This window comes from Brachyhypopomus gauderio, chromosome 13 (assembly GCF_052324685.1).
Source record: "Brachyhypopomus gauderio isolate BG-103 chromosome 13, BGAUD_0.2, whole genome shotgun sequence".
Taxonomy (NCBI): Eukaryota; Metazoa; Chordata; class Actinopteri; order Gymnotiformes; family Hypopomidae; genus Brachyhypopomus; species Brachyhypopomus gauderio.
Genome location: NC_135223.1, coordinates 11,246,954 through 11,269,969, shown reverse-complemented (window position 1 = coordinate 11,269,969; position 23,016 = coordinate 11,246,954). Strand labels below are relative to the sequence as shown.

Here is a 23,016-nt window from a genome sequence, read left to right as displayed (position 1 = left end):
ATGATTTAAACTTCGGAAAATGTCATTTCTAACAAAATGTATATCAGTTTTATACAGAAAAGAATCAATATGGCTTTTCATTATTAATATTATCAGTTAAATAGCGCTTATTAATATGCAATTAAAAATAATGACAATAATTTTCCAACTGCTTCTTTATTGTGAAGCTATTCCATCAAAATAAAAACACATTTCAAGCGAAATTGCTTGATTTGTCATAAACATAACTTTACTCAATACACGTGCATCCTTGCACCAGATATATCTGTACCAGTTCGCCTGATGGTCTGTCTGTCCACGCGCGTCTGACTGCAATGCTAGTCCCTTCTGCCATACCCTAAAACTAATAATGAAGAATAAATATGTCGGAACTTACACAGGTCTGTCCAGATCTCCGTCGTGTCTGTGGACCTCCAGAAGCTCATCAGATAAGTGCAGGAATTCATTTATAACAGATTTTTAAAATAGCAACAAAGCAGAAAGAAAAACTGAAAACTACAATCACCTCAGATTTTTGAGTTACCTTAACTCAGTGTCTTCTATCAATAGTTTTATTTATTAATCTTCAAACTAGTAAAATATTTACTGTTTAAAATAAAATAATAACACAAATAGGCAACAACCCATTCAGTTTTAAGATAACCCTGTCCAAGGCAATATAAAGTGAATCAGGTGCTAAACTGAATGACTGACTTATATAATACGCTATATGGTGAATGCAATATCCATTTATGCTTTTTTCTCAAATGAAATTCTTAGTCTGAATGGTATGAATTATGTCCTGTTAACACCCAAATTGTGAGCTAAGCAGAGTCCAAATTTGCATACAGTGAAATATATTAATATTGCATTATTAATAATTTCTATCAACTGTAGTCATGTATAGAAAGTAGTTCTGGCAGTAAAATTAATCATATTTCCCACGTCCTTTGGATGACCTGTACTAAAACTGTTAGGTGTCATGTGAGATTAAACTGAGGTGAGACGTCTGGATCCAGTGTGCTGCTGTGGGATGAGTAAGAGCGAGACCAATTTTACTCAGGTACAGTGGTTACGCCAGTACAGCAGGGTCACATGAAACAATCTCAGACACCAGTCGGTGAGGGTACAGTTTATACTGAAACCAGGTGGGGTCTAAAGAGAGAGAGAGAGAGAGAGAGAGAGAGAGAGAGAGAGACCAACAGAGAGAGAGAAAGAGAAGAAAGGAAAAGACAGAGGGGATGGGGAGAGAGAGAATAAGAAGAGAATGAGAGAATTATGGAGAGTGGAAGAAAAGGGATTATGGAACTTTTTTATCTGTATGTTTGTGTACATTTGACTAACCAAGGTAGCAGGTGGGTGCACTGAGCTGTCCATCATAACAAGTCTGCGTGGCCGTGAAACTGCATTGCTTTTCCGGATGTTTACAGAAGAATGTTACTTTCTCCCCATGAGTTACCATACCATCTGTCAGATCATAGGGCCAGCGCTTAACCCCGCCCACTATCACTCTGCTGCGCTGAGCTGGGATTGGACAGCGGGCTGAGTAGCAAGCAGAGTATTAGTGAGTAAGACAAAGACATTTGATGGTTTAATAGAAATGCAACTGATTGTAATTATAAATGAACAAAGCCAATAATTAATGCAGCATTTATTCGATAAACTCCCTCCCTCTCTCACCTCGGCAGGAGGGCATTGTGCTCCATGTGCCATTTGATTGACAAGTAGCTTGGTTTGGCCCATCCAATAGGAAGGTCTTCTTGCAAAGGTAATAGATGGTATCATTCACATTATATTCAGACTTCTGGACGGCCACCAGGTAACCATGATCGACCTCCACTGGTGATGGACAAAACACACCTACGGAACAGATATGGATGCCTATCTGTGTTTTAAAGAGGCATTTAGTAGGTCAAAAGGATTTCACTAAGTTAAAATAGTCTCACAAAAAATACATACATACATATAAATAAGCAAGACTGGATAAAGGCACAACTAGAAATTACGATCTATGCTCTACATTTTGACCCAAGGCCACGTGTAAAATGAACCACCACAAAAGGTGTAGTGCCTCCTAATAACCCGCAGATGGCACACACAGCTTTAACTGTAGAAAAACAAAGCCCACGACAACGTGTAGGTCCAGATTGATCCAATAGAGGGCAGTATAGCAAGCACAAACGCATTCCAAACCCCAGTCTCTCACCCCTGACACCTCTGCATTTTTACATATACACATCCAAATACTCTCGCTGCTTTATCCTACCCTCCTACACACACCCCCACACACTCTTCAGTTCTCACTTTCTGCTCAGGCTCGAGCAGTTCTCTCTTTACTTTGAAGCAGAAGGACTTGCAAATGTACACTCATTTACACCCTTTGATAAACACACACACTCACACACAGAGTGTTTCTGACACTTCAGTTTATCTAATCCACATGTATGTGTGCGTTTCATGTTCTGATTCTTCTTCACTATAATCACTTCTGTATGGATCTCTATAGTCCCACATAAATATTATAGAGGAGCACACACACACACACACACACACACACACACACACACACACACACACACACACACACACACACACACACACACACACTTACGTTGACAGATGGGGTGAGGGTAACGCCACGTCTGGTTCTCATGACAGAAATTTTCACTGTGTCCAACCAGCACAGATCTGCAAGGGATGAGGGGTGGGAGGAATGAGAAAAGCATAGAGAAAACAACAATAACTGAAGCCTCCGTACCGAGGTGGTGTGTGTGCTGCTCAGAGTGTGTCCCTGCCCCCTCACCCAGGGCCACAGCGGTAGTGCACAAGGGCATCTGCTCCTGCACTACCCTGCACCGACAGCAGCCCATCGATGGGCATGGGGCAGTGAATCTCAGGCTCAACCACCGGCTCTGCTGCCGGAAAACCACCTGAGAGAGAGAGAGAGAGAGAGAGAGAGAGAGAGAGAGAGAGATAGAGACACATGGGGAGAGAGAGCAGTAGAAATGGCAAGAGCTGAAAGAGTTATGATAGACTTTGAATAGATTTCAACAGGAAACAAAATGTTCTTGATTCCTGAGTGCCGGGCATCTATCCAGGCATCTATATAAGCAACTATCCAGGCATCTATACAGGCATCTATCCAGGCATCTATACAGGCATGTCTATGGTGAAGCGTGCAGCAGGGCTGGTTAGGACCAGTGGGCAGATGGATGAATGAGTGGGTTGGTGGGTAGGTGGAAGTGAGGGCAGATGAATAGGCTGAACGTACAGCTTCAGTTAGACACTAAAGCTTCACAGAGATCCATCTGGAATGATCTGTTCACACATTCAATTGACTCATATCTGATAATTTCTGATGTGTGTGGGTGACTTACTGGTGAGGCTGGTGAACAGAGAGGAAATCTAACACATTTACAGTGAGTGTGTGTGTGTCTCAGTTTGTGCGTTTGTGCGTGTGTGTTATCTGCTCTGTCAGTATCACTGAGCTGCAGGTGTTGTTGTAGGATTCCTCTTGAAACGCCTACAACCCATCTCTGGAACTGTTTTATTCCTGGAAATGTCTCTCATCTTGTATGTGTGTGAGTGTGAGTGTGTGTGTGTGTGTGTGTGTTTTACAGTAGGGGTGAGAGTACAGAATCTCTAGCCAGAAGCTCAGTTGTTTTGGGCCTGATTTCTGAAGATCTGGGGCCTTGGTTTTGACCTTGCAGCCCTGAAAGAGCCTCTTCAGGGGATCAGTCTGTGTGCTGTGACCCAGATGAAGGCAAAATGCTTACAGAGTTCTCACTAGACTCTTGTACTTTAAGTCTTCTGCAAAGCAACGTACATCTATGTTTGTGTTTTCTCTCTTCATGTGTGTGTATGGGGGGGACAGAGAGAGAATGAGGGAGGGGATTTTTTTTTCCGAAAAATCAGCTTGTTTCAGTCTGTCATGTTTAGAAATGTACTGTGAGAGCTTTATAAATTACACATTTGAATATAATTCGTCTTCAGTCTATATAAATAAATTATTTATTTACATTTACGTTACATTTATACATACATTTATGCAATATGTAGTAAAGTGCATATTTTCTCTTTTATCTTGATGGAGTAGTGGAATAGGAGCTGGTTTTATGTCAAGTATATGTTATTGATGTTATTGCTCTATGTATTTTCTCTAACTCACACACAGTGATGTGTTTGGGGACAGTGCAAGACCTCCTTCTGATTCGCACTGCCACCACTGCTGTCTGACAGTACCACACCAACAAATGGTTCGCTTCATGTGCTGAGTAACCTGATGCCCTCCTCGACTGACTCTGCCAATTCGATGAAAACTACAGCATGTTTTACCGAGGGCTGTTTTCACTACGGGACATCCGCCTTATAGCTCAGCCTACCGGTGCACACAGGTTCATCTCCGCTCCACTGTCGGTCGCCCTGGCAACGACGTATGGTGGTGCTGAAACCGTTGGCCGTGGTGTAGCCTGGATGACAACGCACCTCCAGGAGAGCAGAAAACACAGGGGAGGGTGTGAGGAGTGTGACCTCCGCATGCCGCACTGGAGGAAGAGGCCATGGGCATGGCCGGCCTGTTTGCAGGAAGCCCTCGTTAAGTGTACAGAGCATCACAATAGTCATTAACTCTCCGCTTGCATAAGGACTTCATGAAACACACATTTATGTTTTTGTGAAACATAACACATTATATTATTTACGTGTCTTTATATCACTATTATACATATTATACATATTATGACACGTTATACAAGGTGGATAGCAATGCATTTTTAAGTTGAGAGCTTTGAATAATTGTTAATTTCTTGACAGTTAATAAAAATACTTTGCAGCATTGCTTGTGAGCTTACGCACTAAGTACTGAGCTGATCTTGTGAAGTGTTAGGAGTCTGACCTGGGGCCACACAGCTGAGTCCACACTGTCCGTCACACACACACTGACGCTTGCTAGCACAGTCTTCATCCTGCAGGCACTTCTTAGAACATATTCGCCTTCTCTCATTACCCAGAATCCTCTCTGGGCACTGTTCGGTCACATCTGCTGCAGGATGTATTGATACACAACCAAAATTGGTGGATTTAATCACTTGATACAAAATATACAAAATTAAGACATATATATTTGAGCTTAGTGCCAGAAAATGGCACAATTACACTTACAGACACAAATTGTATTATCATTTTATTGCTTTTTTGTAGTAGGATTTGAATTAGATTTCACTTTCGCTAGGAATAAATCAATTAATGTTATTGGCAGGAGCTTGGGTCTCAGGTCGTATTCTTTAAACATCATATACTACCAAGCGGTAAGCGTTCATTTCGGGCTGAGCCACCACTCATCACTGCGGTACCACACGAACATAGCAACGATTAAAAAACAGTATTTTAAGAATCCTATAAGATGTATTAAACATTGGCTAGTGGAAGAGTAATAAGGGCCAAATAAATAAAACCTACCACCAGATTTAAGCTCTGATGTTAACAGAAAATAGCGCCGTGGTAACACGTTTTCTTATACATGAATGTAGGTTGTGCGATATATGCTTTTTATTTGCATATTACATTAGCGATTCGTTGTGTCCTCATTTGCATATTACATTAGCGATTCGTTGTGTCCTTATTTGCATATGACATTAGCGATTCATAAAAGAACGCCACTCCGCAAAAACATTTTAACCTGAACTTGTCCGCCTATAAATGTGGCGATAAGTAATCAGTGCGTAACCTCTAAAGATATTTGGTCACATATGCAAATCATCAATATAACTCTGCAAAGACATGGGCTGTTTGGCATGAGCATGATTTCAAGGATTTTGTCAGATTACCACGAATGTTTGCCATAAGAAATACAAATTTAGGTGTTGCAGAGGAAAAAAAACAAAAAGGCTGAGAGAAAAAACGTTGCTCTGCCGATATTTAGAAGACTTACTGAAGTCATCTCCTCAGAGTAATCATTCAATTCCCCTCTTGGTGAAATGTACAAATGCAGATTAGCTAGATACTTTATGCGGCTGGCAGATTTCAGCATACCAGTTGACCGTTAATCGTCTCGTGACGGAGGTCTTAAATTTACATGACCTCATTTACATGTCAGTTTTCATTGGCTTTCACCTAGGACACAGGTGAAGTTAGCGCAGGTAAGTTGCACCATGCTGACTTTAGGAATTATACACTTTATCGCACATTTTATGTGACATAGTACCGTTACCATCAGAATGTATCTGGTCCAATGTGGTTTACAATTGGATTTGGATGCGGAGGTGGTCCACCATGGCTACGTAAGACTAAGAGTTTATAGTGAATTACAGTTGTAGTGAATTACATGTAGACTTCAGTAGCTTATTGTGTAGCTGGGTGAGTGAGTGACTGAAAATGAGAAGAAAGGGATTTAGAGGAAATTCCAGTCGTGCTAATGATGGAGGGCCTCTTCCTAATCACTAATCACTGCATGCAAAAGGGGAGAGAGAGTCCAGACATGCTGTTGTGTGAACAGTCTCACAGACACAAATACACCATGCTCCACTATGTTCTACTCTGTTTTATCTGAGACTCATATCTGACATCAAACTGCAGAGAGCAGTTCAAAGGATATAAGAAATAAAGCCTGCAAATGCCATGCACTGTTGTTTTTTGTAGAAGAGAGAGAAAGAAGATACCATTGAGAGAACTGACATGTCATACCAAGAACATACCATGAATAACAAAAAAGATTTAGTTTAAAATTAAATGTAGAGCAAAGAATTTAAAAAGGCACACTTTCATTTTAGTTTTCACATTTCCTCTTTTGCACACACACACACACACACACACACACGCACACGCACACACTCACCTGGTGGCTGGGACAGGCAGCACACACACAGCAGAAGTACGAGCAGAAGATGGCTTTTCATCATTCCCTGCTGCTCACTGGGGAGTGTATGAGGGTGCACATGAGAAGAGGAGGCTATAAAGATATGGGGGGTGGGGGGGGGGGGGAGTAGTGGGGGGGGTGATGGGTCGACTGTGAGGGCGGAGTGGAGCAGAGGGTGCAAGCAGCCACACACACATCTGGTTCGTGTTTTGAACTCTGGGTAAAAATTCCCTCCCTCTGAAAAGGACCTTTCACCCAATTCTCTTAATGCTGCAGGAGCAGTCACCACACATTGTCACACACAATTGAGCACATACACACATACATGCACACACACATGCAAAGAGACTCTTCACCCACAAACCTAAACTCCGCCCATCCTGACTACTGGTCTGCCTAGAGGCCGTGCAGATCACACACACAAACACACTGCCGGCTCACATCCTGTATGGTGTCAGACAATAATAAACAAACAAGAAAATGTCTCTAACAAACAAGGACATAGACAACTGGTGAAGGCTTCTCATGTTACTTTCGGGGCTTTTTTGATTCGGTGATCATGTACATCATCACATAATTAGTAATAAGGGAGTGAAGTCCTTGCTCTGGTTAGCATGATGTAGTCACATACATGTAGGTGCACAGTTTAACAATCTCCTAAACAGTGTTGACAAGCTTCATGGTCTTCTTTCTCACTCTTTTAGATGAACGTCACACCCTCCGAGACACCCACAGACTCTTCCCCTCTCTTTCTGAATCTGGTGACAGTGGAGGCCATTCGAGTACAGTGAACTCATTGCCGTGTTCAAGAAACCAGTCTGAGATGATTCACACTTTATGACATAGCGCCTTATCCTGCTGGAAGTAGCCATCAGAAGATGGGTACACTGTGGTCATAAAGGGATGGACATGGTTAGCAACAATTCTAAGGTAGGCTGTGGCGTTGACACAATGTCGAATTGGTACTAATGGGCCCAAATGGGCCTCGGTTGTAATGACTGTTTATTTGAGTTACTGTTGCCGCTCCATCAGCTCGAACCAGTCTGGGCATTCTCCTCTGACCTCTGGCATCAACAAAGCATTAGCGTCCACAGAACCGCCGCTCACTGGATATTTTCTCTTTTTCAGACCATTCTCTGTAAACACTAGAGATGGTTGTGCATGAATATCCCAGTAGATCAGCAGTTTCTGAAATACTCAGACAAGCCCGTCTGGCACCATCAACCATGCCATGTTCAAAGTCACTTAAATCACCGTTCTTCCCCATTCTGCTGTTCAGTTTGAACTGCAGCAGATCGTCTTGGAAAGGTCTACATGCCTAAATGCATTGAGTAGTTGCCATGTGATTGGCTGATTCCATATTTGCGTTAATGATTAGTTGGACAGGTGTACCTAAAAAAGTGGCCAGTGAGTGTATATTTGCTTGTAATATCCTTTATTGTTAAATCTATTTTGCTGTGTGACAGAGCACCTCTACAATAATCACCTTAGTCACTAGTCATTCCCCCACAGTAGATTAAATTACATGAGAGACACATTTTTAATTCAAATGTTTTAATTTGAATATGGTTAATGTTGAAAATGGTTGTGATTTTGGAGAAATGCAGCTTTACTGCCCAATGTAAATGTCATTATGTCACTTATGTAGTTTATTTGCAGTCTGTGATTGTGAATTTGGCCCCTGCCCATTAGAAAGTATTGCTATCTGTCCAGCTATGTCTCCCCTGGGTTATGTATGACAAATGACCAAGCTAAGGGGAAAACACTGCTCTCTGGAATTACTGGAATTTAGCAAAAATGATGAAAAAGATCATGAAAAGGTCATTGTTGTTTATCAGTTTGAACTTGTCTTCAAAATACAATAATAATGGAGGAATAATAAGAAAGACCAAATTTAGGTAACACTGATAGCAAAATAAAAGAATGAGAATTATATAAAGAAAAGGATGTAATATCAGTAGCTTCACACTTACAGACCTCACACAGATACAGATTTACCACGTGAGCCTTTAGGAACTCAGTCATCCACTTCCTGTTTCAGTGGTGTATAAATATGAGGTGACACATATGTCACATTGCCTTACTCAGCTGTCTAAATGAAGAAGGTCAGAAAACACACAGATGAAATGATACAGTCACTGGCCATTATAAAACTGACACGAGCTATAAAAAATATTGCCTGAAAATGCCCATCTCCAGTATTATTGGGTGTAATTAAGAAGCTTTAAATGAGCGGAGATGTGTTGGGTCTTCTGACAGAGCGATGCACGTGCCCTTTGTCCTCACGCACAAGGAAGAAAATTAGTCAAGATGCCAAGAACGATTACACGATCACAGTGAGAGCACAAGAGCGGGAGGTTCTTGGTTGATTGCATCATCGGGTCACCAAGACCTTCCCTCCATGCCAGTAAATGCCCTTAAATCTGCACAGAAGAATGTCGCTATCCTCATCGCACCACTGATGTTTGTGCTAAACATCAAACTAAACCTAACTGACAAAACCTAGAAATGGGTCTGTCGTTGAAATCCTCCGTCACAACAACGTTGAAAGGAATAACTGGCATGCAAAAGACCCGAATACCCTTACTGTGATTCTTATCAGTTACAGGTGCTGCTACAGGACAGTTGCTTCCAAAAGTAAAACAGAAACACAGCTTGTTGGGATAAAATGGCATTGAATATTCTCCCCAGTTCTAACAGTAAGTCTAAGCATTACACCACCAGCAGATCAATACACACCTTGGGGTGTGTATTCTCTGACTTAAGTTCTGTAATCGCATTGATTGGCTAAATGAATGTGAAATACATTCAATAATATGTTAAATGTGTTAAAATGCACATTTTGGTTTGTAGAGAACAACTGATCACCATTCAGTGAAATCAGTGAGAGGTGAGAGTTTTAGCATGAGACAAGGCACATGACGCAAGACGAAATTTTGTTACATTTATCATAATGGACATTTATGTATGTGGCAAATATGATACACCTAGACAAATAAATCAAACAGATTTTACGTTTGGTAAATAATACATTTTTCATTTGTGTTTTCAGATAAAGGACTATATTCCCCTCCAACATTTTGGCTAGGAGCAGTGTGGTCACTGATTTATTAGGGTAGTTGGAATTCAGAGAAAAGGAGTCACAATACAAGATGCTGATAACCATCCTTACAGTGAAAGGGTGGAAAATAAGAACTACATTACCCAAAATCCAGCTGGGGATTGTATTGTCATTAGTGAGAAATCAGTTGGCACTGAGCAAAAATATCGCAGTGCTCAAACACCTAGATCCACCAAAAAAAAAAAAAACCCCGCACAAAACAAACAAACAAATAAAAACCAAAATAAAAGAAGTTAAACAATGAGTGGAATGTGTAAGCGTATTTGTATGGTCATCTGGAAACAGTAATTTAAAAAATGTGGTTCAGTTCCTCCATAGTTTCTGGTCACCACTGGCAACAGATCATTGTGTATTTTTCTCAAAGGTTCTTTAGCACAAATCCACCTGGCTTCCATGGCAACACTTCCTGTCCAGCTGGTGCTGTCAGGTGAGAGCTCTCAAAGAGGAAGTGTCCTGAAATCTGCACAAGCAAGCTGTGTTCTCTCACACTATCACCTCATAGAAGCTTTAGAAAGAAAAACAGTCAAAGCAAGAACAAAAGTGTTATAATATTAAAAGTACTAGCACTAACATCATAGATCAATAAGAATTTAAATATCTAAAAATGCTTTTTGAAGAAAGAAACACGTGGAGCAGAAGTGAAAAGATTAGAGGCGTCCGATGTCGAGTGCTATGCACCAGGCCTCGCCAGAACGGGGAGGCCAGCACTGGAACGGCTGGGCATCACTGAGACTCATTAGCCACTGGGGCTGCAGGACTAACTAGTCAGTCACAAACCCCAGCAGCATCCCAGTCAAATGGGTACAGGAAGTCCGGGAACACCTGTGAAAGCATTCTAAAATGTCCACATGCAAACCTGTTTTTAAAAATACGTCATATACCTGTGTACAATACAGACAGTAAATCCTATACAACCAGGTAAGGGTAATTCTGGGTTGTAATGATGTAGTAGATAAATGCTTTGCACAAGTTTCTGCAGAGGGTTCAAGTACACCAGGGGTTTAAATACTGGTGCCCCCAGCTATGGTGACTGCAGGAACAGCCTGGATGTCTACTGTAGTGTTAAGCTTTGTGAGAGAGAGGCTGAAACAAGATGCCCGTGTCCCAGTACCAGGAAGGAAAGGGACGTGAGCACATGTGCAACCAAGACTCATCTGAACGTCAGCACGAAACACAACCATGATTGAAAGAAATAAGGAAAGTGGCTCATGCATGAAAGAGCAAATCTTAAATATCATAATCCATCTTGTTCTCTCTCTCCTTCCCCCATTACAACTACTACATAAAAAAGCCAAAATTCAAAACCACTCCCTCCCTTTTGGAACTACTGACCACAAACTAGTTAGAATTCAAAAGCCTGCCCTCCTGAAAATGAACAGAAACCTGGTCCTGCTTCTCCCTGTGGGAACTCTCTTCAAGTTCTCTGGCTTGGCCTCCTTTTACTGTATACACAGCTAAATGACAAATTAAGTGCTTCAACAAATCCTTTTTTATCTCCTCTTATTCTCCACATTTTTCCTCTCCTCCAAGATTCCTCAAATCCAAACTCCTAGCTCCAGTATTCCACCTCTCCCTGAATCTCCAGCCCCCAGTAAGTGCTGATGGCATTTCACATACCAGTTTAATACAACTCTAGGTTCCTGCCGTACTTATACGCGATGCCTCTATTTCTCTAACGGCCCTGCCTTTAATATAGAAAATATCAGGTCTTTTCATATAAAAATATACAATTTTCTCCATTATCAAAAACATGTCACCTCAAGCCAACATTTGATTTCTTATCAGGAGCTGAAATGGTCTCGTTCACTCTGGGAGGTAAAAACAGGCCTTTGCGTCCATGTCCCTGCGTTCCTCTCTCTGTTCCCTTCTCTCGTTTATCTCTCTCTCTCTATATATATATATATATATATATATATATATATATATATATATATATATATATCTATCTCTCTCCAAGTGTATGGGCTCGTGAAGATCGTCCTTCTGTGCGTCTGGCTGCCTGCACGTCCTCCCCCCCCACCCCCCAACCCCTTCCTCCTCGCGGCCTCCTCTTCCTCACGGGTCGCCGTGGCGACTCTCGTACTTGTGCAGGATGTTTCGGCAGCGTCCGAGCTCCTTGCGCATGTCGGCCACCTCCTGACGCAGCGCGGCGTTCTCCCGCTCCAGGAAGGCGGCGCGCACCGAGATCTGGTTCTCCTTCATCCGCCGGGCGTCCCGCGAGCGCTTCGCCGCTTCGTTGTTCTTGGAGCGCCGGCTCCAGTATTTCTCATCCTGGAGGGAGAGAGAGAGACGGACGGTGAGAGACGTGCGTATGGAGGAAGAGACGCTGACACAAAGAAGAGAAGAGAAAGATTATGGAGGTGGCTGCAGTTGCTGACAGGAATACGTGACGTAGAAACTTTAACCTGCACTAAGCTCTTCACCTTGAGGTGTTTTCAACAGGCGCTAAGCTCCTCGATCTGAGGTATTTTACAGTACAGCAGTAGGCGAAGAGTCGCAGTTAGAAAGCTCACAGCTAGAAAAAAGAGTGTTAAAGCCACATCTCCTCAGAGCTCTGCTGTGGTTTGGAGGCGCGGTGAGCCACAGTAACACACCATACCGCCAGACCAGAGGAGGGTCCCCCGCCCCCCCCGCCACCCAGATCCATCACACGGCTCCACTTCAAAAGCCCCACAGCCATGGGGCCGGGACCCTCACGCTGACTAACACAGGGTATTACGTTTCCAGAGCTGATGCTCTAAAGGAGCAATATGCCATTTGACCACCATAGAGTAACAAACACTGTTTAAAAAGGTGATTGTTTATTAGTTTAGCATTTTTTTCTATAAAGTGCAGCTCACATGAGATGAAGAATCTCATTTCCTTTGTAGTTCCCAGTTTATGCTCCCGAGAGCGGAGGACCAACTGGAGGTGGCCATGTTTAAACATCCAGACCACTAGGTGTCAGTATAATAGAAGTTTCATCAGTTTCATAATATGAATAAGAATCACTGGGAAAACTACTTTTCAATCCAGCTGTTTTTCAGGACGAATGCGAGGTGCATTCAGTGTGCGTTCAGTGTCCTGAAATGCAAAGATAAGGTGACACGCAGCAACAAGGTGACTGGTGACCTAACACACACCTCTGTAACGACACTCTGCACACAGGGTGAATGTTCCACCTTTCACAGCAGAGTTAACAGAATCAACATATCACGGGAAGTAAATCACCCAGCCGTGTCTGCGCAGCAGTACTGCTTAAACAGTAGGTGAATCTGAGAGGATGGCTTACTCAAACCCGCCGGGACTTGTGTGCTGTAATTATAGCTTAGCGAGCTAACAAAAACACAGAATGGCAGTGGTTAGCTGGGAATTTGTAAAATAAATATGAACTTTATTTGCGGTTAACGCAGGCACGCTTGCACACCACCACAGCTGTGTGTGGTGGAGGTGAGAGTCACGGTGCTGAGGTGTCAGGGCTCACTCACTGCTCGGAGTGCAAGTACCTTCAGGCTTTCGGGCACCAGTGTCTTGCGGGCCTTTTTCACCATTGGCTGCGGTCGGAGCTCGCCGTCGCCAAAGCGGAGGCGTCGTGGGTCGAATGCTTCCCGGCCCGGGACGCTCGGCAGGGCCACGTCGGGGGGGTCGGGGTCGAAGGCCGCCAGCATGTCGGCGCCGGCGGGTCCGGGCGGGGCGGCGAGCGGCGGGCAGGAGGTGGAGGAGGGCGAGGGCGTCGGCTCCAGGCCGCCCTGAGGAGTGCCTGAGGAGGGGAGGAGGGAGCACGCGGGTCAGAGACACTTGCTCCTCAGATGCTGCACGTCTATGATCGTTTTGTGAGTTTCCTGTGAAGCTAAAGATGTTTACAGCCTGATCCAGTAGATCAGACTGCTTCACATCCCTCACGCACCCAAAAAATAGTGTCCCCCTCTAAAATGTCATTTCTCTCTGTGAACCAGTTGCTCAAGTTTATCGTTGCAGTTCTCCAAAGTCCCACCAGGGGGAACCAACTGGTAAAAAACGGCAAAATATGAAGCCCATAACTTCAATTATACAATAACTGCTGCTCTACATATGCTACAAAAATATCTTAAGACTTCATATTTAAATTTCACATGAAAAGGGAACAGCAAGAAACCTACACAAATCCAGAAACGATAACTGAGCTCTGAGTGCAAAGGCCTTACTGAAATGTTTCCAGACCTCTCCAGGGATTTTCTATTCAACAACTGCTGGATGAACAATGAAAAAATCAACCTGCTAGAGGGTAAAACTTACATAACTCCACCTCTTCATATCAGACTTTACAGAATGGCACAGAACACATCCACTATTAGCTGATATGCATATCTTCGAATATCTGTGGTAATTTTTCAAATATCTGTGGTAAAAATCTTGTCTTACAATAAGAACAGGCCTCACACATTAACACTGTAAATACACACTCAAATATTTGTCCCTCTCACCCTCTCTCTCACCCACACACCTACACCCACAACAAGCATACTCTAACATTAGCACTTAGATGGTAGCAAAAGGATCTATTATGCTTTAATTAAACCTCATTTATTTGCAAGGGCCCACAGATGTCTTAAACTGTACTGGCATCTTGATTATATTGTTTAAATTGATTCACTACCATTATAACCACGCTGCTACTTTGTGTGATCGTCTTTTAGATCTAGTATCAGTAGGTCATTCATCCAAAAGGAACTGTGGAAACAATAAATAATTAAAAATATCTAAAAGATGAAAAGGACAAAACTGATTTGAATGCCAGAGCACAAAACCGCAGATTGAAAAGATAGGGCTGGGAAGAATTAATCTACACTACATGTAATCTCTAAAAAGGTTAACAAACATTTAATAAGAAGAACAGTAATTCACAAGATGCTGCTTCTCAATTTGTCTCCTTTACGCTCCAGTGATCGTGCACATGCGCACAGACCTCCAGCCCCCACTCCTGCTGTGTCCCGCCCCCTCCCCGCCCCCTCCACGCCCTCTCCCCGCCCCCTTTCCCTCACTCTGCTCCACTTGTCCTCGACACGTGATGGAGCTCCTGCACACGGACCGAGTGTGTGAAAAGAGGAAATTTTAAAAAGACAGGACTACAAACACACTCGTGCCTAGACACACATGCACATACACACACAAACACACATACAACATGTAGCCTTCTTTTCATTGTCTCCACTGGCTTGCCGTACTATTCTCTCTGTTGCTATTACATCTCTTTTGTTCGTTGCCATTTTCCCCTCACGGTCTCTTTCTTTTTCTCTTTATCTCTGGCTCTGGCCCACTGTCAGCCTGTAAGACTGATAGCAGTGTACGTACTGTACATTGCATTCCAAACCCAACCCAATCTTAACTGCTTTATAACACACAGGATAAACAAGAGCCTTACACACACACCCACACACACACCCATTCTACAAAGTCTTATGAATTGATCCTTTCAGGATGGTTCAGGTTGCTGTAAGGTTATTGTGCTTCTCATAGTGACTGCATGGACCCATTCAAGCCAGGGGCTCAGTTTCAAAATGGTCATAATTCAGGCATCCACTTGGAGTGATCGGGGTAAAATAACGAAATACATGTAAAATCCACGTAAGGTTTACAGTATTACAGAAATACAATCAGACACTCTAGCTAAGCAATCACAAATACCTGTGCATGAAAACCCTGAAAACCCTTAACATTCCAAAGCCTGCGGCTGGAAAAAGACACGGATACATACGATTTAGGTGCACCCTCATCCTCACCATTAAAAAGCTCATGTGGTTTAAACCCTTCAGGTTCGCTACAGTTCTCACTGATGTCATACGCAGACACACATCCACTGCGATTCCCATGTGCAATGGAACCCAGATGGCCATTTGCTGGCCATATATCATTCTGGTACCTTGTTTCTCTGCTGGACAGTTCATTCCCATCCAGTGATAAGGAACATCCCCTTACAGACAGAGCAGACCAATGTAATATCCAGTCCCAATAGCATATTCATACTGAGAATCACTGTATATGGAACCACAGTATCTCCCATTATTGCCATTTCCTGTATATTTGAATATCGGGGAAAGATCACAGGTAACCCAAGAACTAAATCATTTGAGGGAAGCAGCCTGAGAAACTGATAAAATCCAAATGAAACCATTAGTCCTGTAAGGCCCAGTGTATCAACACTGGGCCTTAAATAAGTTCATTTCTTTGATGCCATTTTGCCATCTCATTTTCTCCTAAGCGTGTCCATACTTACCAGCTGAATTGAAACCACTGGCGGATCCCACAGGAACAATAAAAACACACTAGCTCTCATTTATAACTCAGAGCTAAAGTCTCACCACTCTTGACATTCACACCAGTCAACAAGAAACCTGATTGAGTATGTTTAGTACACTCAATGTGGCCTATCAAACCTCTGACCAATGACCAACCTCACCGTGTAATGAGCCGGCAGCTCCCATCATGCTCTGCGAGGAGTGCACGTCCAGGCCGAGCAGCGTGGGCGAGGAGGTGCCGTGAGCCGACACCGGTGAGGAGGAGGAGCAGGACGGGGGAGAGGTGTTGGGGCACTGGGCGCTCTGGTTGGGGACGGCGGACTGGGAGCTCTGCGAAGGGACTTGGGCGGCGGCGGAGGAGCTGGAGGCCCCGCCCACTCCACTGACTCCACCCATGCTGTTCTCAGTCAGGAACTCCTCCAGGTCCATGTACTGCAGCTGGAAGAGGCTGCCGTCACACTGCAGAGAGCGCTCCCACGCCGAGGGGCCCAGGAAGCCACTGCTGTTTGCACCGGGGAAGCCAGGTACACCCGTGCCGCTGCTGTCGGGGGCCAGCCCGCTGGCTGTCCTACTGCGGGTGGAGCAGCGTCCTCCAGGGTCTTCGTCTTCATCCAGCCTGTCCTTATCTGAGTCAGAGAGAACCACGTTAGCCCTCAGGTTCATCCAATCTGCATCGTGGCAAATTATTATATCAATACTGTGTGAAATCCTCAGTCACAGTCTGTGGATAAGTAGGGCTAACGATGTGAAAAGATGTAATCAGTACTACTGAAACGAATGGATGGACACTAGCAGCTGTAGTTCACTCGGGGAATCGGATGCTAAAAAAAGCTAAACAATCAAGCAGACACACTAAGTGGAAGCACATGTCCTTTTAGTCTTTAGTCTCAAATTGCAACTATGACCCTACCTGCTGTCACTTCTTACTACATTTTCTATGGATTCTGTGATCTTAAAAGATGGGGCCGTGTACAGGGACACAACTACTACAGACATGTAGAGAGATATGTTCAGGTTCAACACCCTTTTTTGGTAAACGTTCCAGCTCACTACAGATTTACTGATGTATTTTAGCATTAGTATTTTAGTCAATAATGATGTATGTTTGATGTATGTGCAGTACCAGTTGTGTACATGAGTCATTAACAAAGGGAAACATTTCTTCTTTCCGAATGCACAAGATTTAAATGCAAAGTACCCCTATCTGTACCTTCTTCTACCTTTTACTATCTGTAAACAGCACTATAACTCCAGATAACATTCAGATACTTTCTACCACAACAGTACCAACACACACACACACACACACACACACACACACACAATAGTAGTTCTCCACATTTACTTCACAACACGCAAAAAAATAATGGTTCTAAAACTTTTCTCACTGTACACAGCAACACTTCATTGTACATACCATTGTGAGAGAAGGTTTGCGTACCCTTCCGAATAATATGTATGTCTGCATGAACGGCTCCTAAATTGTGATCTGTTCATCATATAAGTCATTAAAATGTAACAAACAGCACCTGGCAGTGTCAATCTTTCACTCAACAAAATGGCTGAAACATTCACTGTCATAAATAGGATGAAGAGCCAAACCTTCTTCATTGGCAGCAACCCCAGCAAAACGCCTTCTGTAGTATCTCATCAGTCCAGTGCAGCACTCAGAAAAAACAAAGCTTTTGCGGCTTAAGCAGATTTCGGGGGTTTCTCTACAGTCTTCTTCAGCTCATGTCTGAGCAATTCAAATGGACCGAGTTAGGACCCTTGTTTTAGGCATGGACACAAACTGCCATTCCTTCCATTTGATTAAGTGTGTTGTTGATTTTGACTGTGTTCTGGATTACTGATGTTGCGTGGCAGTCTAGGCCCTACTCTGTCCCCCTCACTCCACAGCAGAAATGAGACTCTGGTGTTGATATGCAACATTTTGCTGTTTCTCTATACACATGTACCAAAAGGCACTAGCGCATTTTTCCAGTGCTGCACCCAGGAGGCATTTAGCAAACTTGAGACACTGAACAATATTTTTTGTTGCTGGAGATGAGTAGTTTCCTCTGTGGTTTCCTAGTTATACACCCCACTCTTGGTCTGTGCATTTGTAGCGTTACACATATGAACACAGACATTACTAAGCGCACAAGATGCCTGCAGGTCCTTTGCTGGCACCCTGGGGTTTATTCTCTTGTCTCAGGGATCTACAGCATGCCCTTGCACTCATCTCTGTAGGTCATGCATTCCTAGGGAGAGCAGCAACAGTGCCGAATTTCTTCCATTTGTAAACTATCTGCCAGACTGTGGACTGCTGGACGTCCAAGCTTTCACAAAGGCTTTTGTATCCACTCATAAGCATAAGCAAGATTCTTCAGAAATTTGTTGAGGATCTGATAAGCAAACTCTATCTATCTATCTATCTATCTATCTATCTATCTATCTATCTATCTATCTATCTATCTATGCAATATGCAGTTTAGATATATATATATATATATATTTTCTTTCTTTCTAAACTCAAATTGCTCTGCAAAACCATATGTGTGTTTTAGCATGATTGTTTTTGTTGATTATGACTATTATGATGAACAAATGACATTTTAACGAGCAATGAATGCAGAAACTCATTCCATATGGTTCACACACTTTTTTGCCAAATCAGTTATTTACAGCAATGCTTCCCAATCCTGGCCCTAAAGATCTCCCTGCTCTGCACATGGAGTGACAGGAACCAGGAACCCTTGTCACGCTGAGCCTACATAAATATTCCACTGTTTCCAAATGCACAATTTCAATCAGGGACATTTAATGCTGCTTTTAAAACTTTAACATTCACCAATCCATAAACTGGAATGAGCCTTGTGTAATGAGCCGAGATCTAACCAACCAATCGGCCATTTAGACAGCTATGTACATGGATGTCTATCACATGGCTCTCACGCTCATTTGATGCATTTGTAAGTCGTAATAGCCGACAAACTCTGAGCTTGGAGTAGGTTGCTATAATACCTGAACAGAAAGTAACTGAAATCAGGTTTCTCCTGAGAAGCAACATGAGTTTCTCACTATAGGACACCAGTAATTATCTTTTACACTATAATAGCTGTATGTCTCTATAAAGTACAGAGCTTTACTTCATCAGATATGTGATCTACAGTTGTATGCATTTAAATGTGTGAATGTAGTCCATGGCTCTTCTGGGCTTATTATGAAGATCTTGAATATCTTTTAAAAAATATTTGCATTTTAGCAACAAGGTAAGTCCGTGTACTGAGCCTTTTGTGGGAATAGCGAAAAATCTCATGCATTTCACTAATTTACAAGATGTCTGTGTCACTTCCCACCAGCTTAAATGTGGTTTCCAGACATCTCCGTGTTAACCGAGGTGTCTGTGTTGAGGTGTGAGGCCTGAACATATCCTCACTACAAACCCCGTTCAGCTGCAGCATTCCACACCCATGTTCATACCCATCTGAAATACCCCAATGCCCCATTACAACTCTGTTTGCAACACACCATGTAATGAAATGCTCTGCATTATTTTCATAGAGCAATATTTAGCTGTCTACCCTGAGGTTTTTTTTGTTTTTTTTCCTGTGAATACCTATTCAGGTTGAATAACTACTTAATATGCAGGATAATTATACAAGTCTGTTTGCTTTATATTTAGTTTCATTTTTATTTTATCAAGTAAGAAGAAAAAGGGTCAGCCAAATGCTCCAAATGGCCTTCAAGTGACAGACCATGAGACAAAAACCCCAAGGCATGACACTACTAGTACTAGTCTTGGACAGGGAGCATAAACCACAGCTCTGCTAAGCTTCAACTGACTCTTCTGTTAGACAGTGGCTCGTCGTACGTCACGTCTCATGTTGCAAAGCAGCGGTGAAGCCGACGGGCGTCCTCACCCTTCATTTCACAGCAGCCTTTGAAGCGCTGGTCAGCCTTCATTGGGAACTGCAACAGGGATTTAAGGTTAGCCACGGAGTTCACGTGTCCACCGCTCAGCGAGCCGCCTGCCTGGCTAGTGGCCCCGAACTGCGGGCTAGCTCCGGCAGTGGGCAGGTCCGGGGGAAGGAGTTGTGAAAGCGGGCCGGCCATCATCCAGCGTCCGAACTTGTGGCGAGCGCTGAATGTTTGACGAGTTCCCTACTACTCAATGAACACACGTCAATAAATCACATGACGCATAACGGTGAGAACAACTGCAATGCAAGTTCAAAATAGATTACGGACTGTATCGCTAGCAGATTACATGTAAAAAAACGAATTTACCAAAATCAGCCGACATTAGCAACAGATTTTCACATAAGTTCATACATGGCCTAATATATAGGAACGCTCGGCCATATTAAAGCTAAAGAGTGCCATTGATTTTCATAGCCTACTATAGCCGAACACAGGCTGCGTGAAGAGCGCTGTCGACATACTGGGGACTCGCAACAGCAGAATTACCTTCAAGCTTCCCGACGTGCAGGACCTCAGATACAGAGTGTCATTCTGTATGCATTAGGCGGTAGTCCACGGGGTAAAATGACTTCCACTTACTCCGAAGTTGCAGATATTTGTGTTTTCTTCAGCGCAAACTTTGAAAATGGAAATAATTCGGCGACGTACGTCAGTAGACCGAATAGCCTGTCAGATAGAGTATGTCAGGGGTTGCAAAAATTGCAGAAAAGAAAAAAAGTTAGTCACAGGAAAACAACGAACGAGGATTCCGACGAGGTGAGGAAAATTACAGCACCGACACGCGTGAACTTAATAAAGAAAACGACATCGTCCCAAAAATAACAAACGAAAAACAAAACGCGAAAACTGTACACGAGACGGCTGCAGCTGCGCAGTGCGATTGGTTGGACGTTCCCGTGTTTTTTGCCCCCATCACGGTGAACCCCCTCCTCCGCGCGCTCCTGTCTGTATGTGCCGGAGCACGTGAGCTCCTCGCTCAGCTGGAACGAACCCGGGCGAGTCACGTGACGTCACCTCTCTCGCGAGTGAAGGCTCGAGCTGGTACAGTGGATCTTATCTGATTAATATTAATACCACACCTCCTCGTGGCAGTGAGGACTCGCTGGGCGCGCATAACTGATCAAAAACCATTTAATCAATAATTTACCGCACGTTAATATCAGTGCAGAGTGTAAAATAATGTAGATAATGATCATTTGATATCAATATGGCATCGGCTGGGATCATGCGTATGATATATTTTCTTAATGATCTCGAAAAATCTAAACTGTAACTATGTGGGATATGCAATAATTAAAAGTGGCACGTAAAATGTCTTCGTGGATTCGTTAAATAAAAAAAATGCTGCAATCGCGCGCACTTTTCACTTCGATGGTAATCCCTTGAAAACGTGAGCGCCTGGCTGTTTTGGGTTGACAAGAGTAGGCCTCTGCACGTTGTGTTGTCTCTTAAAAACACAGGAGCGCTTTATAAAGCACGTGGCCATAGCACGCGCAGGAGCTACCGGGCCTGACGTCGACCTCGTAGCAATTGGCTAAGTGAAATAAGGCCACCGCCCCTCGGATCCGTGCATTGGTTAAAATACAGTGTGAAGTCCCACCCATATATCCCCTCTCGCTACAGCCGCGTGAGACCACATAGCACCTGGGTAGCAGAAATGGTGGCGTGTGTCTCCCAAGTAAATTTAAATGGAGGCTTTCCCAGAGTTGAACTGGAAGTCCTTAGGTGTAAGACAAAAATCTATTAATGCGTTAAATTGGAAGTAAACATTTCGTCATTTATATACTTAAATCCTTATACGCTGTGAATACTTGCAAAACCTGAAACGTAATCCTTATGGTAAAATGGAATTTTTACTATAAAATATAAAGGTTATAACATAAGCAGTTCTGCTTATAGGAACAATATCTAGAGTAATTTAATAGGTAACGAGTAAAAGGTGCTATTCGTGCTATACTTGGACTGATTCCGTGGAATAACACCCCTTCTCTGACTTGTTTTTTCACAAGAATCACAGAGTACAAATTGTACAGATTGCACCTGTCAATTACATCTACCAAATGATGAATGTCTTTCTCGCCACAGGCAGACAGACACATTTATACTCTCTTTGCATGTTCACGACAAGCACATTCAACTTTCCCCCACCCTCTATCACCCTGTGTGTTAAATCCATGTGACAGTCATATTATACCTCTCACGGTTGACAAGGGCCATATTCCAACTCAAAGAAAAAAAAGATTAAATTTAATCCGTTCTCTCCTGAATTAACTTGTATTTGGGGGACTAATCAACAGAAGAAATGTTTACGTAAACAACACCGCATCAAAATTACAAAAGTAGCCATGCAGACTGAATTTCCACTAATGTAACTGCAAAGAGAAGGTGCGAAATCCCCTGCTGCCGCCCTGTGGTAAAACAAAAAAAATGCAGCCTTAAATATTATTCAGGTTCACGGTTGCATTTAAACAAGTTACCACTGCACCAGAAAATATGTACTACTACAGCTTTAAGTGTGTTAGTTGTAGACTGCAATACTAGAGAGCATCCAAAGGTATTTATTTCAGTGTTATAATGTATATATATCATGAATGGATGCTCTGGTAGATGAATTGTCTGACATGTATGTCTTGTACTGTTGGTAGAAAATTGGAACAGATCTATCCTGCATTTTCACCATCCATACTCAATCAAAAATGAGCAAAAGGTATTGAGGCAAACATCAGGCACATCATCACTACAAATATGAACTCCCTTGGGTTCCTGTTTGGAAGCACTCGCTCTCCCTTTAACTAATTGTGGTACATTTATCTAATTTAGTTAATGCTTAGTATAATGAGGAT

General features: G+C 43.0%; 2 protein-coding genes across 4 annotated transcripts; both read right to left on the bottom strand.

Moving 5' to 3' along the window:
- Positions 1 to 142: 142 nt before the first annotated feature.
- ntd5 (ntl-dependent gene 5) lies at positions 143 to 6,913 on the bottom strand. Of its 2 annotated transcripts, none has more exons than XM_076970875.1 (8): positions 6,812 to 6,913; positions 4,874 to 5,020; positions 4,362 to 4,553; positions 2,783 to 2,909; positions 2,591 to 2,667; positions 1,660 to 1,839; positions 1,324 to 1,521; positions 143 to 1,134 (listed from the first exon to the last, which is right to left on the bottom strand). In XM_076970875.1, the coding sequence occupies exons 1-8, from the start codon at positions 6,873 to 6,875 to the stop codon at positions 1,052 to 1,054; spliced, it is 1,068 nt and encodes a 355-aa protein (XP_076826990.1). In that variant the 5' UTR covers positions 6,876 to 6,913; the 3' UTR covers positions 143 to 1,051. The 2 variants fall into 2 exon arrangements, with proteins under 2 accessions (XP_076826990.1, XP_076826991.1); XM_076970876.1 differs by having other exon boundaries at positions 4,874 to 5,017; positions 6,812 to 6,888.
- A 1,734-nt stretch (positions 6,914 to 8,647) lies between these two features.
- dbpb (D site albumin promoter binding protein b) lies at positions 8,648 to 21,171 on the bottom strand. Of its 2 annotated transcripts, none has more exons than XM_076970866.1 (5): positions 20,660 to 21,171; positions 20,113 to 20,356; positions 16,369 to 16,833; positions 13,439 to 13,692; positions 8,648 to 12,224 (listed from the first exon to the last, which is right to left on the bottom strand). In XM_076970866.1, exons 2-5 carry the CDS (start codon positions 20,306 to 20,308, stop codon positions 12,009 to 12,011), a joined length of 1,131 nt encoding a protein of 376 aa, XP_076826981.1. In that variant the 5' UTR covers positions 20,309 to 20,356; positions 20,660 to 21,171; the 3' UTR covers positions 8,648 to 12,008. The 2 variants fall into 2 exon arrangements, with proteins under 2 accessions (XP_076826981.1, XP_076826982.1); XM_076970867.1 differs by having other exon boundaries at positions 20,113 to 20,161.
- Between the last annotated feature and the right edge of the window lie 1,845 nt (positions 21,172 to 23,016).

Coding starts and splice junctions, on each gene's coding strand:
- ntd5 (XM_076970875.1), bottom strand. CDS start 6,875: ATGATGAAAAGCCATCTTCTGCTCGTACTTCTGCTGTGTGTGTGCTGC. Junction 2,668..2,782: donor CACTACCGCTGTGGCCCTGG/GTGAGGGGGCAG, acceptor CATCCCTTGCAG/ATCTGTGCTGGTTGGACACA. Junction 1,522..1,659: donor CACAATGCCCTCCTGCCGAG/GTGAGAGAGGGA, acceptor CTTGCTACTCAG/CCCGCTGTCCAATCCCAGCT.
- dbpb (XM_076970866.1), bottom strand. CDS start 20,308: ATGATGGCCGGCCCGCTTTCACAACTCCTTCCCCCGGACCTGCCCACT. Junction 16,834..20,112: donor AGGCTGCTGTGAAATGAAGG/GTGAGGACGCCC, acceptor TCTCTGACTCAG/ATAAGGACAGGCTGGATGAA. Junction 13,693..16,368: donor AGCTGCCGGCTCATTACACG/GTGAGGTTGGTC, acceptor TCCCCTCCTCAG/GCACTCCTCAGGGCGGCCTG.